The following is a 16,149-nucleotide window of genomic DNA, read 5'->3' on the forward strand; positions in this document are numbered from 1 at the left end:
ATTTTTTTCCCAACCCCCCGCTGAATTTTAAGGGATGGGGGGGCTACGGAGAGGTTTGACAGTAAGGGTATTAGACAGCAAAGTAAATGTTTAGTTTTTTTGAAATTTTTGCAATGAATCAATTTTTTTTAAATACCTACAAATTAAATAATCATATTCAAAACAATTCATGATATTCAATTAAAAAACAGATTAAAACTTTTTTGGTGCTGATATTTTATCGGCAGAACACAATATTCATTTAATATCAGCGTTACAACCCGCAGGTTTTAGTCTATTTTTGGAAGGGTACATAATTTTGACAAGAAAAATCACCATACTCAAGTTTTCTTTAGGCATTTTTTAAAACTGAAAATTATTTATTAGGTTGATTACTCTTTTAGTGATTCTAGAGGCTTAAAGAAGCGTTACCGCCTCTAATTCATAAAGGTCATCAATGTACAAGTTTAAGTCATTTATAATGTCGATGTTATTTGATGAAAATATAACAAAAACCAGAGGGTTTGCTGTACTAAACCCTCTCTGAAGTAACAACTGATTACGTTTAGTTGAGAAACGACCTTCAAGGTTTGTTATAAATATCTCTTTGGCGTTCTCACAAAATCCCAGCGATCTAAAGGGATAAGACAATAGCCGATAAATTGATATACATCCCCAATGATGATACACAAATTACCCATTATGTAGATTAAAATTAGTGGTTAAAACATTTGAACACTCATCTTAATGAACAAACCAATTAAAATTCACCCAAAGTTGTGAAGCTTATGAATATGAAAACGTTATTATAGAACTTTAAGGACTAGAGTAATAAACAGCCCATTGTCTCCTCTTACTCTGCAAAATCCACAACCTTTCATACTCTCACAAAATATGGCCATCTTGAGCAGAACATTACCTTTATTCAATTGACCTAACCCTGTATACCTTTAAAAAGCATCTCTAGGTGTTGTTTAGGTTGGGTTAAGTAGGTGTATTGGCACCGTTTTGGGGGATAAAACTTTTTCCAAAAATTTACAATTTTGAAGGACCACTGACAAAACTATTTCTACGCCATTTTTGTTTCTTGGACAACATCACGTGACCATGTGTTTGTTTGTGTGTGTGTGTGTGTGTGTGTGTGTGTGTGTGTGTGTGTGTGTGTGTGTGTGTGCATGTTTGTGTGTGTATGTGTGTGTGTGTGGTGTGTGTGAGTGATTGTGTGTGTGTGTATGGGAATTTTTTTTATTATAGACAAATGCAAGATTTTAATAAAAGTGTTAATTTCATACATTTCAAACGTGATTTGAATCATGTTTTGTTTGAGTTTATATTTCTTAATCTTAACCCATCAACTCTTTTAAGGGTCTACTAAATGATATAAACTGATTAAATTGCTGAGATTCTATTCCTAGTCCCATTAGGATTTTAAGAAATGACCATTAGTATGTTTTATTACACGATCTAATGATCATCAAATCTTTTAATTATTACATTGACATTATAAGGCGCGTGGCTAGCTACTCTATAATAAGTGTTGTCCATCCGTATGTTCGTTTGCATTGTAGATGCAAGGATTGAGGGGACATTAGAATGTAAATAACATTTAAAGATTATGTATATTGGACACGTTCTCTTATTTGTTGGCTTCAAAACTTTGGGTACTTTATTAAATCTTAAATTAAATGAAAGTCTTTTTCAGCCAAAATTATATTCTACAGAAGGGGTAATTTTGTTTATCACAATTGTACATCAATTCATTGTCCACTAGAGAACCCTGCTAATTATATGATTTCGACCAACTTTTATATGGAAATATATATATGATGGAGACAAACTTGTTATTGCTGCGCTACGTATGGACATAATTATTGTGTATATTGTATATGTATATGCTTGATTTAAAGATAATATCTTATTGTCTCTGCCCCTCTGGTCCATACCTGAAAAGCGGAAATAAATGTCAATTAAATTGATAATTAGACATCCAGGGAGGGATGAACTGAAGAAAAATAAATAATTCCCCAGAACAAAAAAAGAAAGGGTAAGGCTCAGGGGAGTTAAAGCTTTTTTATTTTGAGTGGGATAAAATGAAGGGTTTTTAAGCATTTGAGACTAATTTAATGTATTTTTAAAAAAATCATGGGGGTATAAATGAGGGGTTTAAAAGTTTAAGGCTGGTAAAAACACCCGTTTACCCCACCCTTATATATTTATGGTAGGAAAATATGTATAAGCTTAGTAAATGTGGGAAATTAAATTTATCTTTAAATAACATATCCCTGTATTCAGAGGCGTGCAAATTGTTTTGCCAGGGGGTTGCACGACGTTTTTTTTTTACATTTTTAACCATTTTGAGGGGGTAGAATCTTTTGAAAATGTATCCTACCCCATTTATTTTTTCCAGAGGGGTAAATACGCCCCCCTTCTGCACGCTCCTGCCTGTATCACTAATGAAAATGATACTTAAGACGTATAAGGGTAATATTAATAGTAGCCACGTATGGTAACAGTATTATTAAATTATTGATTAGTCAATGGAAGAAAAATTTACTTTCCTCTCAATATTTTAGAAACTTTACTAGTGCTTAATGGTGCAAAGGACTCCTTAAAAATGCAATAGATTAAAAAATCCCAAAAGGAACAAACAATGTGGTAAAAAAGCTAAATAATTTAAAATTAATAAAATTCCAAAGACTGATCTACCTTAATCAACAAAAAGAAAGGAGGAGTGGAAAATCTCCTTAACATTTCATTATCATGAACACTTTTTAGGAATCATTTTTAACCCAATAATCGATAAAAGAGGTTCAAAAAGTTACAGTACTGCCTAACTTTAATGGCGAAATCCATGGCTTCGAAACCGATAAATATTCGCTGGATTAGAAACAGTTCTCAGCCATACTGATAAACCTTGTATTTTATCGTGTTACAGACCATTTTCCAAGAATATTGAAATAATATTCATAATTCATAATTTTTTATTTTAATATCCGCGGAAAGGTTATTACAATATTAGTCAATAAATATCTATTAATAGTTTCATATATTTCATACAATACATTACATGGTTGAAATTGATTAAAGTTGCTGAATGTCCATCCATCCCTGACTCCCTGGACGCAAAAGGATTTTACAAATAAGGGAATCCATCATCAAAACTCATCAAAGTCCGATCCTTAAAAAATATTTACCAAGTAGGCCTATGGCAACGCGTCTGTTACTTGCATGGAGAAAGGAGACATTGGGCTGTTAATTACAATAGTCCCCAAAGTTTTGTAATAACGTTTTCTTATTAGTTGGCCTAGCAAATTTGAGGACTTTTCTTAATTTTGAGTGTCCAAACATTTCAACCACTAATCTGCAGAAGGGGTAATTATCATTGAAGATGTACATCAATTTGTCGGCTACTGTCTTATCCCTTTAAATCCATGGTTACTTGACGGGTAGGTTAGGATATCAATGAAGTCAACGAAGTCAAAATATTTTTAAAAAGATGGTATAAGAGAGAATAAACTTATCAATGTGTTTTTTAGAGGGAACTAAATGTCTAAACACACTTTTAAAAAAATGTTAAGGATCCAACTCGCTCTTTACAAACAAGGCATTTTAAACTCTTAATTTATTCATATTCAAACAGGAATCTTCATTAAGCAGAATCATTTTATCATAATACATTCATATTAAACTTTTTTGCTGTTATTATATCGACATACAACTCTAGTCATTATATTATTAATGAAAAAAATAACTTGATATAGGGCAAATTATCCATTTATAAAATTCCATATTAGTGTAGGGGGGCAAAGTGTTTCTAAAATCATGTGACGTCATAAAAATGAGGGAGATGAGAGAAAGAAGGAAAGATAACCTAAAAAGATATGGACAATTCCTGATTTTTGTGACGTCACATAGCTGATTTTTGAGACACTTAGTCCCCCTACATATTAGTCAACAAGATCATGGCAAATGTATGTTAACACAAGATTTCCATGTCTAACGAAGATATTATTCGAAAAAAATGAGTTTTATGTAAATTTTAATGAAATTTACTGTTAACAAGTATGATAATAGCCATAAATGACGCAGTAGAAACAAAGCAAACAATCCTATTATATAAAGCAGTAAGATTTTTCTCGTATTCATTCGAATCCGGTGGATAGGAACCGGTTCTCATCCATACGAAAAAACTATGTCTAGCATCGTATTATATCCAGTTTTCTACGAATATAGAAATGTACAATTATAAAATTAAAACTAGTTTTAATCTTATAATTGTACATTCTATATCCGCGGAAAGCCGTTTACAATACGATAAAAGAAATAACTATTATTGTTTTCCTGTTGCTTATCACTGAACTGATAGAGTTCAACATTTAAAGCTTCATAGAGGTTCCAGTATGATTTTAGGTCATTGAATTAAATAATATTAATTTAAGTTATACAATGGTTTTAGGCTTTTTACTGTACTTTCCAAGCTTAATGATTAGGGCACAGCTAATAGTACTTTATTAAGAAACTAGCGGCTACGCTCCTAGAGGCCTTAAGGGGGGTCTCTAGTTTGCGGGAAGGGTAGGCTCAAACCTCCACCTCTCAATTTTAATTTCAGTTTTAAAAAGGAGTAATAGTCGTTATAAACCTTCCCAGGATCAATGAGAAAATACATTCTAAAGGAGAACCATATCGGTTCAGCGGTTAGCTAGATCCTAGGCGCAAAAAACTGACATACATCCCTTTACGTTTATAAAAGGCTTGTCTTAAACCACTAATACTATTGTTAGTGTTAATGTAATTGTACATTTGTAGAAATATTGCCTTCAGTTCTTACATAATTGTTCTTGTTAATTTATGAATACAGCTTTTACCAAAATTTAATGTATTAATTTTAGTTGGTTGGGGCGGAACCCCCTTAAAAATTCATAGCTATAAACGACTTTTAATAACATATACTTGGTTTCAAAATTGTTTTTATTCATCGATATATCTTATGTCTATCTATCTGTTTATCTGTCTATATAAATTACAATTAAAATAGCTATCTTTAAATCAGTCCATGTGTCTGTCTACCTTTCTATCTATCTTTATATCTCAACTAACTCTCTATCTAGCTTTCTGTCTTTAAAAATATGGATATCTTTCTCGATATATCTAACTGTCTGTCTATCTGTTCATCTCACTCATCTATCTTTCTATCTACCTACCTTAATATATGTCTATTAGTCTGACTGCCATCCTATCTAACTGTCTTTCTATCAATATATATCTAACTATCCTTTAGTCTGTGAGTCTGTCTTTCTAACTGTCCTTCTGTCTATCCTTACCACTAAAAATCCATCCATCTGTCTATCTACCTATCTATTTTCAATTAACTGTAGTTCCTCCTGAAGTGTATCAGTCACGGAACAGTTAGGTAACTCGGAAAATTCTGACAGATGAACCGAAATTTTGAGCGATTATGCTGTTAAATAGGTTATATATTCATCAACCAATACATCCATCAATCTAGCCATCCATCCATATATATCTATCTATCTATATATGCACGTACTCTTATATATGTCAAGTTTTAAAGTTGGGCATGTGAGATAATTTTACCTTCTCAAAAAATGTAAATTATTATTTTTTTCAGTGTGGCTTCGAAACTGATTCATATTCGCTAGATTAGAACCTGTTCAAAGCCATACTGAACAATCATGTATTACATCGTATTACAGACAATTTTCCACGAATATTAGAATTGAAGACATGATAACTTGGGAAAACTTTTAAAACGATATTCTTTTGATATCATTATGACTAGTCAAATGTTAACATAGTAAAAATAGTTTCAACCACAAAACTGTAAATTGACAAAGTGTTGACTATTCATAAATGTGTCAAAATTAAGTTATCGCTTCCGCCTGGCTAGGCTAGGACTCGTTCTTGTTACCTCAGTATGACGATAAATTACAGCACATTATAGTGAATTAATGTGCTGTTATTACATAGTAAAAAGCCATTTTAGAACCCACGTTATGTCAGGTTAAATTTCAATATATGTGTTAGTGCTCTTTCATTACAGCTAAGTTTGTATGGCTCTAAAACAGCAAAAATACTTTTTCTATTTCTACAGGCAAAAACTCCATTACGATTTCATTAATAATATGAATTTTTCTTATCCAAATCTAAGTGATGCTTAAAGCTGCTTGACTTTTTATCTATAACAATTGGCTAATATCAAAATTAACTGTTTTCAAAACTACACCAAATGTATGGATATATGTTTAAGTATATTAGGCTATTCAATAGGCATAAACGGGGGGCCTGAAATGTTAGGGTTTTGCCGGAATTTTGAAATGTTTTAAAAGTAGTAGAGTGTTTGTGTGTTTGTCTATTGTGATCTCGAAAATGGTTAACATACCTAGAATAAAGAAAACATTTTATACAAAAGAAGAAATTCACTTAGATTTCTTTAAAAAAAGAGTTACCTACCGGGATAAGACAATGGACGTTAAATTGATGTACACCCACTATTAAAATCAACAAAATTACCCCTTCTTTAGATTAAAATAATTAATCAAAACACTGCTATGTTGTCCAACAATACTCCCATGATTTATTTTGAGGTTTTTTTTCTCAAGGTTTGATAATATTGAGCAAAGGGCAATACCCCGACTCTTATTTAATTCTTTTTTATACATCAAGGAGGTTTCTCGCAAGGCACCAATTTGTTACAAAAAATTACATCCGCGCAAACCCTATGAATATTTTTGGGGACACATATTACATATATAGGACTTAGGTACCGTAACAATTAGAATATGCAGTCATGCGGAATTAAATAGATATCTGGTTCCAACAGGGATATAAGGGATAAGACAATGCATGATAAATTGGTACATATCCCAAATGATAATAAACAAATTACACCTTCTGTAGATTTAAAGTATTTTTCAAAAAGTTTAAACAATAATAGTTTTGAACAAACCAATCAGATTTCATAAACGTCACCAAAGTTTTAAAGCCAATTGATATAATAAGGTGGCTTAAAACTTTGGGTACCAGTGTAATTTACAGTCCAATGTCTCCTCATACCTATCTATCTATCTATCTAAGTGTCAATTTGAAACTGATAATAGCCTTAAATATGCCTAAAAATGACAAAATTGTTAAGAATGGCTAAATAGATAACTGTGTATAATTAAAACTATTATGGATAACTATATATTCAGCCTATTAGATGAATAATGCTGTATTATAATGGGGATGACTTTTCGTGATTTGATGGCTTATTGCATACTGGCGGTTGCGCCCCTAAAATCTAGGGCAGATAAAGTAGTAAAATAGCCTAAAACCATCAGACGAATAAAAGTTAAGTAGCCTAAAACCACCAAGAACCTATGTAAAGCTCTACCGAAATATATAAGAAACAAAAAAACCTTACTATTTTCTATAATAGGATAGTCCTTATACAAGGATAGGTAAATGGAAGAAAGATTTATCTTCCCCCCTGTATTTTAATGCTATCAAAATAAAGAATTTGAGAAAGATGTAAACGTCTATTTTGTAAAATAAAATAATTAGCACACCCTGGATATTTAACCCTGATATTGAATTTAGAAATAATAACGGGGGGGGAGGGAAGGGGCTAATATTGCATATATTATCTAATAGGGTAATTATGGAGACTTGTCACATACATACAGACAGACAGACAAACATACAGATTGAGAGACAAACATACAGATGGATAGACATGACTAGACTAACAGAAAGACAGATGGATAGACAAGACAAACTGACAAACCGATTAAATTAAAAAAGGGAAGATAGACAAATAGACAAAGAGACAGACAGACGGACGGACAGAGTGGTAAATGAAAGAAAAAGAGTTTTGAATTATATTTATCTTTCCCTAACCTAACTGATCTAAAAAAAGGCTGAATTTTAATTTTTCTATTCCTATTAGAAGTGTACTGTTGTAATTCTTGCTTAAATTCATATTATCTAAGAGTGTTGTTAATATATAGGACGATTCTAACACAATAGTTTTACAGCAGAGTACCGTGCTAGCATAGGACCCAGTTCTAATGTGCTATTTTGCCGTGTAAAATCCCCAGAACTAAAATTTGAAACATCCACCTCCTAAAAAAATAACTGCATACAAATTTCAGGAATGAAAGTGATGAAAGTGATGATTCAAAACCTTTAACTCGATATCAAAGGCATTTTTTTTTCTTAACGAATTATATAACTCATTATTTCTGATTAATTTAAAGCATAAAACAATTATTAAAGTTTATTTTTTTTTCAAAAGAAATTTATCGAAGGTAGTACTTTTAATTCATCCTATCTAATGTCCTTTTTCAATGTGTAAAAGTTCCCGTGGCTTTTAGTAAGTTTATTTTATTTTGGAAGCGTAATCTCTTCTTACAGTAAACTACATAATACCAATACACAAAGATCTTGTGTGCGTTCACAATCGAATGTTTTCATATATGCAAAGTGCTTCATAATCACCAAAAAAGATATAATCCTAGCCTATTACTAAAGTAATTAGAGGTTTTTGTCTGAAACTAAAGATCTCCGAATGGGTTATACTTTTCAGGGAAGATTTATAATTGACTTAGGATATTTTCCTAACCTAACCCGCCCTCCCATCGTGGCAAGAGACTAAGCAACTAGATAGTAGTAAGATTTTTGTTTGTAAATTGAGATTTAGCTAACCAATTACTCGATTGAGCTTCACATTGGTTCCGAGATGGTGTTAGGCTAATTTTCTCCCCTTAGATTTCAGAGTCCGCCAATGCCAGTAGCGCAGCTGCTGATAACAACAAAGTAATAGCAGTTCATGCTATTGTAATTACATGCGGTTTTTAGGTTTTAATAATGTAAGACATGTGCGATGGTGAAGGCACAACCAAAGATCTATATTCTATAGTTATAGTTAATATGTACTAAATTTAGGATATTTATAAAAAACAACCAACTTTTTAGAAATAGCTAACTTGTTATTGTTTAGTCCATTTAATTATAAAAAAGTAGTAAGCCTTTTTTGTCTGAAGCGAAGGATTATAAGTTCCTGAGATGGTTATAAGCTTTTCAATTTATAAATAAGTCTAGTTTTGGTTTTAGGCTACTTTTCTGAACACCTATATCTCTTCGAATATGAAGCCACGTAGCGCCCAAAGTTTTTAAGCTAACAAAAGTGAAAACTTGCTTAAAACTTTGGGTACTATTATGATTTAAAGTTTAATATCCCCTTCCCCTTCCTCATTTAACAGGAGAATTATAGTACACTATCAGCTTTATAACCCCTAAACTTACAGCCAAAATTATCTATATTTTACTGTATTGATGGAACCATACTATAAATTTAAACTTCCTAAGTCATCCGTAAAATATGGGCCGATATTTTTCGCTTCTCAAGGCCTTTAAATTTCGTTCCCGCGAAACAGTGGATTTTTTTAGGGGGGTGGGGGAGTAAATCAAGCTAAACATGGATACTTATTGCTGACATTTACAATTACTGATATTTGTTTAACATCTAGAAATAAAAGTGACCAAAACTGACATAATATTGACTTGATGATAAATCAGCTAACTGGACACTATCTGCATTATTAAGCATTGCTATTAAAAACCTGTAAACACCCTATTATAATTCATTATGTTAATAGTGGTTTTGTGTCGACACAATACGAGCACCAAAGCTTAACAGGAGAAAAACAAAAAAATGTCGACATGAAGTGAACACTATTGCCTAAAAACTGCCATGGGATGTTTGTTAATATAGATAGATGGATAAATAAATAGATAAATAGATAGATAGATCTTAGATGAATGGATAAGTAAATAGAAAATAAAATATAATAAACTTGCAGCTTCACCCCTAGCATCTAGAGCCTATCATATTCGTAGGGGGGAGATAATTGGGAGAAAAATAGCCTTAACCCATTCCACGACTTAAACCTAAAATTGCCTAAAACCACCCAATAACCTAGGTGAAGCTTAACTAAAATGGAGAACTCAATCGGTTCAGTATTTTCCGAGATCTTTATCTTCGGACAAAAAATCTTACTACTTTATATCATAGGATAGGTCCTTTGATTACAAATCCTAAATGTGTACCAATAAATACATTGACCTACGGACTGGCCTTAATTATAGAGTAGCTGCGCTACTTTAAAAAAATAGGAAGCTTAAAAATGAACTAAATGAACAACAGATGACTCCAAAGTATGTATGGTATAACAAACTCTTAAAAATTCACATACAAAATTTTAAATTGTTCTTAATAACGACGGTTAGCAGCCGAACAGCTGATCGCACCACATTAGAACCGACTTAAGATCTCAATAAATTCAATAATTCACTCACAGAAATCGCGCAAAAAATCGGTAATAAGCTTTTTTAGTAATATTTAGAATTAAAGTTTTATGGATTTTTGTCTCAACCATGACACTTTGGTTGAGCTTGACTTCCGAATTAGCGGGAAGTTCACGAGATCAGTTGGCGAACATACAAACCCCCAATACCAGGAACCATCAAGTTTCAACAGCAGGTTTGAATATAGATTTATTGATGAAATTATTTCAAAGACCTGAAATTACAATATCAATTAGTTCATAATTCCAGTTATTTATAACCACGTAATCTTATTTGCTTTTTAAAAATCATTTTTCTCTACGGTAAAAAATCTTTGGAAACTTTGGCTTTAAAGGAAAATTATTTGGTTTAATAAATCATTGTTAAATGCAACAATAAGGCACATAAAAATTACTAAAACATATATTAATCATAATTAAGTTTCATGCTTAGCTGGCTAAAGCCTTTTTAAAACTACATATAATCGTCCTATACACCATTCTTCCTTATAAAATTAACAAATTCTACCTGAAGCTCTTATGGTTTCAAATCCCTGATATACTAGGGTCGTTCACACACAATGAGACCAATGATAGGCCCAATTTTGTTCTCCGAAATCTTCACACTCTCATATCTCATTCAAAAGTAAAAAACGTGGGCGCATATAAACAATCCATGCTGCGTCACTTTATGAAGGGAAAGTCAAAAAAGACGACATTTGCGCTTAGTTTTTGGATTAATGATAAGGAATTAATTTTGCACTTGATAAACACAAAGCTTCCTCGAAAAGAGGTTAAGACACACCCCCCGTTTGAAAGTCAAATTAACTTCCTTAACGAGATTCAAGGTTTTTTTGCGCTGAGCACTAGCAACATTTCTCACTAAACTCAACTCACCATAATCACATGAGAATGGCCACATCCCGAAAACGTGACAATTTTGCTCCTAACTAAATGAAACCCCGTGAAATGCATACACAATATTATACTCCTCACTAGGACTCAATATACCTCACATTTTAGGATAGAAGGATGGGGATTGGTTTGTACCATACAACATTCCATGCACATGACAATCACAAGATCACATATACAAATCCTAAAATAGACAATCCTATTAATCATGATGTTGTAAATATAACAACTATACTAAATAATAATCATTTCATAATCAATAGGTAATAAATCATTATTAATAAATCAATAAGTACCTACGAAATCAGGTTGAAATGTAAACAATAATGGTAAAATAAACGAAATAAATCTTAGACAAGAAAATTAAGATTTATAGGTACTTAAAACTAAATTTGTTAAGCATCAAAAAGAGTAGTAAGAAAAAATTTTTCAAAATCCTTGGGCAGAAAGTTTTTCAAACTTAATGAATAAGAACTGTAATATCTTAATCAACAATAAAACTTTTTAATACTTAAAGAATAGCAAAATAATAATATCTTCGTTAGAATTTTCATTGAAATTATGAAAAAATACCAATTTTTCTTTGTAAAAAATATGAGACTTTAAATATGAATTTTCAATCATTCCTTGATCTGAATAAAAAATGTTATACTTGATTGAAATTCATATATAATTTTTTTTAAAAAAAATCTGCTAAAAAATACTTGATTTTTTCTCTTAGAATAAATATCGAATCACGCAACCTCGACACATTTATTCCTTTTTGGTAAACTTTTCAGGTAAGTTTTATTTGATGAATTGTACTTTTGAAAAGAATTTAAACTCAATAAAATTAAATTTGAGCATATGAAATAGAATAAACTTTAATCGCATTTCATTTGATTCTTATTTTAGGCATAAAAATAGGCATATGAAAAATGTGGCTTTTTTTTACTAAAAAAATCTCAATTTCCATAAAATAAGAATCAATTGTTAATCATAATTTTTAACAACTGCTTTTATTTTAATATCTGCGATAAAAATGAAGGAAAGGTTAATTTAAAATATGCATAGTTTATCTTAAATTAATTCTGTGATATTCATATAAATAATAATCAATAATTTAATAATATCATACATCGTGTTCATTATTATAAATGCTTATCTCATAGAAAATAGAGTTACATTTTTAACCATGAACGAAAATATATGTACCTAGGAAATAATTGCTATAAAATACTTTCTCAAGGTTTAAAATTGTCCGAAGTCGCTAGGTACATATATTACTACGAATCTCTGCTCTCGGAATGAAGAAAAATCTTTACGCGTGGATTATTAGGAATCCTTGCCTCCGGAGTGAAAGAAAAAACTTTATTTGCTTACAAATTAAAACAAATATCTTGATTTTTTGCGATAATCTTTTTAAAATAATAATAAGAAATATTTTAAACATTATCATAATAATTTTACATGTTGTGTTCTTTACTTTAATGCATTATCTCATACGAGAATCTGAGAAATAACATTTTTTTAAGCAAACGTGAACCATGAAAAAAATACTTTTCGAGGTATTTTAAATTCTGCAAAAATCATTTGGTAGTTAACACACGAACTTTTGCTTTTCAAAATCATACTTAAAGAAACAAAATCTTTTAAAATCTGCTTTAAAAGTCTAAACAATTTTGTAGAATTTTTGTGCTTAAATATGAACAATAAAATTAGTTGAATAATGAATACTTATTCTTTGCAGAACCTTTTTAGGTTCCCTTCACAAGCTTAATATATAACTTGTAATATTTTTTCTTTAAAGATCATTTTCACATAGATAGTTTATGTTGTAGATTAGATAGGTGTGGTTTGAAATTTTTCAATGACTTTCTGGCGGCAACACCCGCCATATTTCCACCCGCCATTTGCAGGCCTCTTACCCTGTGTCGGGCGGCAAGGTTGGCAGCAGCCAAGTCGATTCTTGATTCATGACAGCACCAGGGCAAGTAATAAAAGTGTGACTGTCATAAAATTTAGAATCATCTACCGGCTTTTGTCCGGCCGGAACCGAAACTCCCGTCGGCTCTTGTCCGGCCAGAACCGAATTTCTTATTGGCTCTTGCCCAGCTGGAACCGAAACTCCCGTCGGCTCTTGTCCAGCTGGAACCAAAACTCTGATCGGCTCTTGTCCAGCCGGAACCGAAACTCCCGTCGGCTCTTGTCCGGCTGGAACCGAATCATTCAGCGGCTCAATACCCGCCGTAACAATATTCTCAACGGCTACAGTATCGTTACCAATATCATCAGGAATAACTGCAGCACAACTAACATCATTATCAATATTAGCCACGGCAACACCCACCGTAGCCATATTGTCAACGGCTGCGGCACTAGCAGAACCAAAAGGTTCATCAGCAGCGTTACAAGCAGAACCAACAGGTTCAATAACAGCAGCTACGGCAGACCCAACCGGCCACGCACTCTCATCAACAGCTACGGCAGTACCAACCGGCTCATTATCAACAGCTACGGCAGCTTTATATGCAGATTTCTGCTGACCAGCTCCATAGTCAGCACTTGTACAGATAAAACCACTACCAAAAATGGTTCGCCACAACATAGACTGGCCCACTTTCTGGTAGGTTGATGGAAACACGTCAGGATGTGTATTCCCAATGATGATATCTAAGCCTCCACTGATATATGTAAATCTTTCTGGCGGCATCTTAAATATTTTGGCGGCGGTTTCCGGATGGACCGAGCGCATCTCGTTGCCACCTCCGAGGTTAGGCATAACAGCTGCCTCAAATTCTCTCAAATTACCATCCCTGTCCTTCAGATAGAACACCACATTGCGGCAGGATGATTCACTACCGTCAGCAACAGAAATGTTTGTATATCTGCCGGTAGATTTCAGCTTCAACTTGTGGGACATCTTCTCAGATATAAGTGGTAGACTCGCACCAGAATCAAACATGACGGCGGCATGGCAGGCGCCGCCGCCAGGTGCTACAACTGGAACTATTTGCAGCAGGAAGGTACAGGTGCTAGGCGCAGAACTTGATTTGTAGACTGTATTCACACTAGCACTAGCCTCATGCAACATACGACTATGATAACCGTCGCAATTATTGGTGCCACAGACACCAAGCTTATCCGATTTATTACAATTGTCAGCAGCATGACCATCACACAAGCAGAGTTCACACAACTTATTCTGCTGGACAACTTTTTTTCGGTCAACAACATCCATCTTCTTAAATGTGGGACAACGGAAAATAGGATGTTTATCCTCGCAATTTTCAACAGGACATGCACTGTTCCACTTGGAAGCCTTGTCCTTTCCAGCCTTTCCATTCTCATTGTCACTGCGGCCAGACACTTGCGCGGCGGCAGCTCTATCACGATTTCTCTTGCCGGCGCCATTGTCATAGGACATATCACCGGCCAACATGGCACCCCTGGTCCTCTCCAGCAGTTCTACAATCTTCTGGATGTTTGGTTGGTTCATGCTACCTAGCTCCATCATAATTTTGTCTCTCAAATTTTCAGGGCACTTGTCTTTAAAAATATGAATAAGAGTTAGGTGATTGTAATCCTTAGCTGCAGAACCAACGATGGCTTCTACCTCCTGCATCATGCTCTTGAAGGTAGCAATTGCGCTAACCACGTCCACAGGTTTATCCACAGGTTTCATCTTGTTCAACTTAGTTAAAATCCTCATGAACCGGCGAGTGTTTGATAAAAACATCTGATCAAGAAACGCCCATTGTTCATTATGATCTCTAATCGCTGACACTTGCTTGCGTAGTTCCGGGTTGGTTATCACCTTCTCCATACACAACATCAGACTTAACCTCTGGTCAGCAAATCCATAACCAGAACATAGATCTTTAAAGACCTGTTTAAAGTTTGGGTAATCCGTGTCAGTACCGTCGAACGACGGCAACAAACTGTTGTCCCAGCGCCCATACTGCGGGTTGGAACTCCGAATATCCACGGCAGACATACTTCTGGAGAGCATGGCAGGTGTCCCACTCTCATCCAGATTAGATGAACGACGTTCCATCTCTCTAAGCCTTCGGTACATATCACGTACTTCTTGGCGCAACTCCACGGAAATTTTAAGCACTCCCATGTCCATCTTCACCTTCTCAATGACGTCGAGGTTCCTGGCGACAGTGCTTGACCTCGCGTCGTCTGAATCATTGTCAAGCCAGTACAGAATTTTTGTACACTGCTCCAACGACGCATAAACTTTATCAGCAACAGTTTTCTGCTCACTAGCTTCATCCAAATCACGCTTGAACTCGCGCAGCTCACTAGTATCCACGGCAGGTTTTAGACTTTTTATTAGGTCAGATTGGTCCTTGACCTCACTAAAAATGTCACAAATTGATTTTAAATTCACATTTTCACATGAACTAAAACTTTGGCAGGCTTTTAGATTTTCATAAAACACTTTTATCTGTTCGTCAAACACCTCTAGCCTTTCATTGCCAATAGCGATAGCTCGCTCAATTTTCTGCTTTTTAGTGAGCACCATATTGATTCACTAGGTAATTATTTCACAGAAAAATTGTCAATGTTTTTTTTTCATCAATACACTATATGCTATTGATTTATTGAAGAATGCTAACGCCTATTCTTCAGATTCTTTGAAGAATGCTAATGCCTATTCCTCAGAACCATTTGAAATTGCTTGTGCAGCGCCTTCAACCATCAGGTTATTTGAAATTCGCTTGTGCAGCTCCTTCAAACTCCATTCCTTTGAAATTGCTTGTGCAGCTCTTTCTTTTTTGCAACAATAATCTAGATGCTATTGATCTCTTGATGAATGCTAACGCCTATTCATCAGATACTTTGAAATTGTCTCAACCATGACACTTTGGTTGAGCTTGACTTCCGAATTAGCGGGAAGTTCACGAGATCAGTTGGCGAA

The 16,149-nt window shown here is 33.7% G+C and overlaps 2 protein-coding genes across 3 annotated transcripts in view; both read right to left on the bottom strand.

Moving 5' to 3' along the window:
- LOC145331048 (uncharacterized) overlaps positions 1-16,149 on the bottom strand; it is a 456,415-nt gene that overhangs the window by 79,338 nt on the left and 360,928 nt on the right. The window lies entirely within an intron of this gene.
- LOC145332371 (uncharacterized) lies at positions 129-15,930 on the bottom strand. Its single transcript, XM_080177371.1, has 3 exons — positions 15,897-15,930; positions 14,031-15,863; positions 129-136 (listed from the first exon to the last, which is right to left on the bottom strand). Exons 2-3 carry the CDS (start codon positions 15,751-15,753, stop codon positions 129-131), a joined length of 1,731 nt encoding a protein of 576 aa, XP_080033497.1. The 5' UTR covers positions 15,754-15,863; positions 15,897-15,930.

This window comes from Acartia tonsa, chromosome 11 (assembly GCF_053477335.1).
Source record: "Acartia tonsa isolate MP-2025a chromosome 11, ASM5347733v1, whole genome shotgun sequence".
Taxonomy (NCBI): Eukaryota; Metazoa; Arthropoda; class Copepoda; order Calanoida; family Acartiidae; genus Acartia; species Acartia tonsa.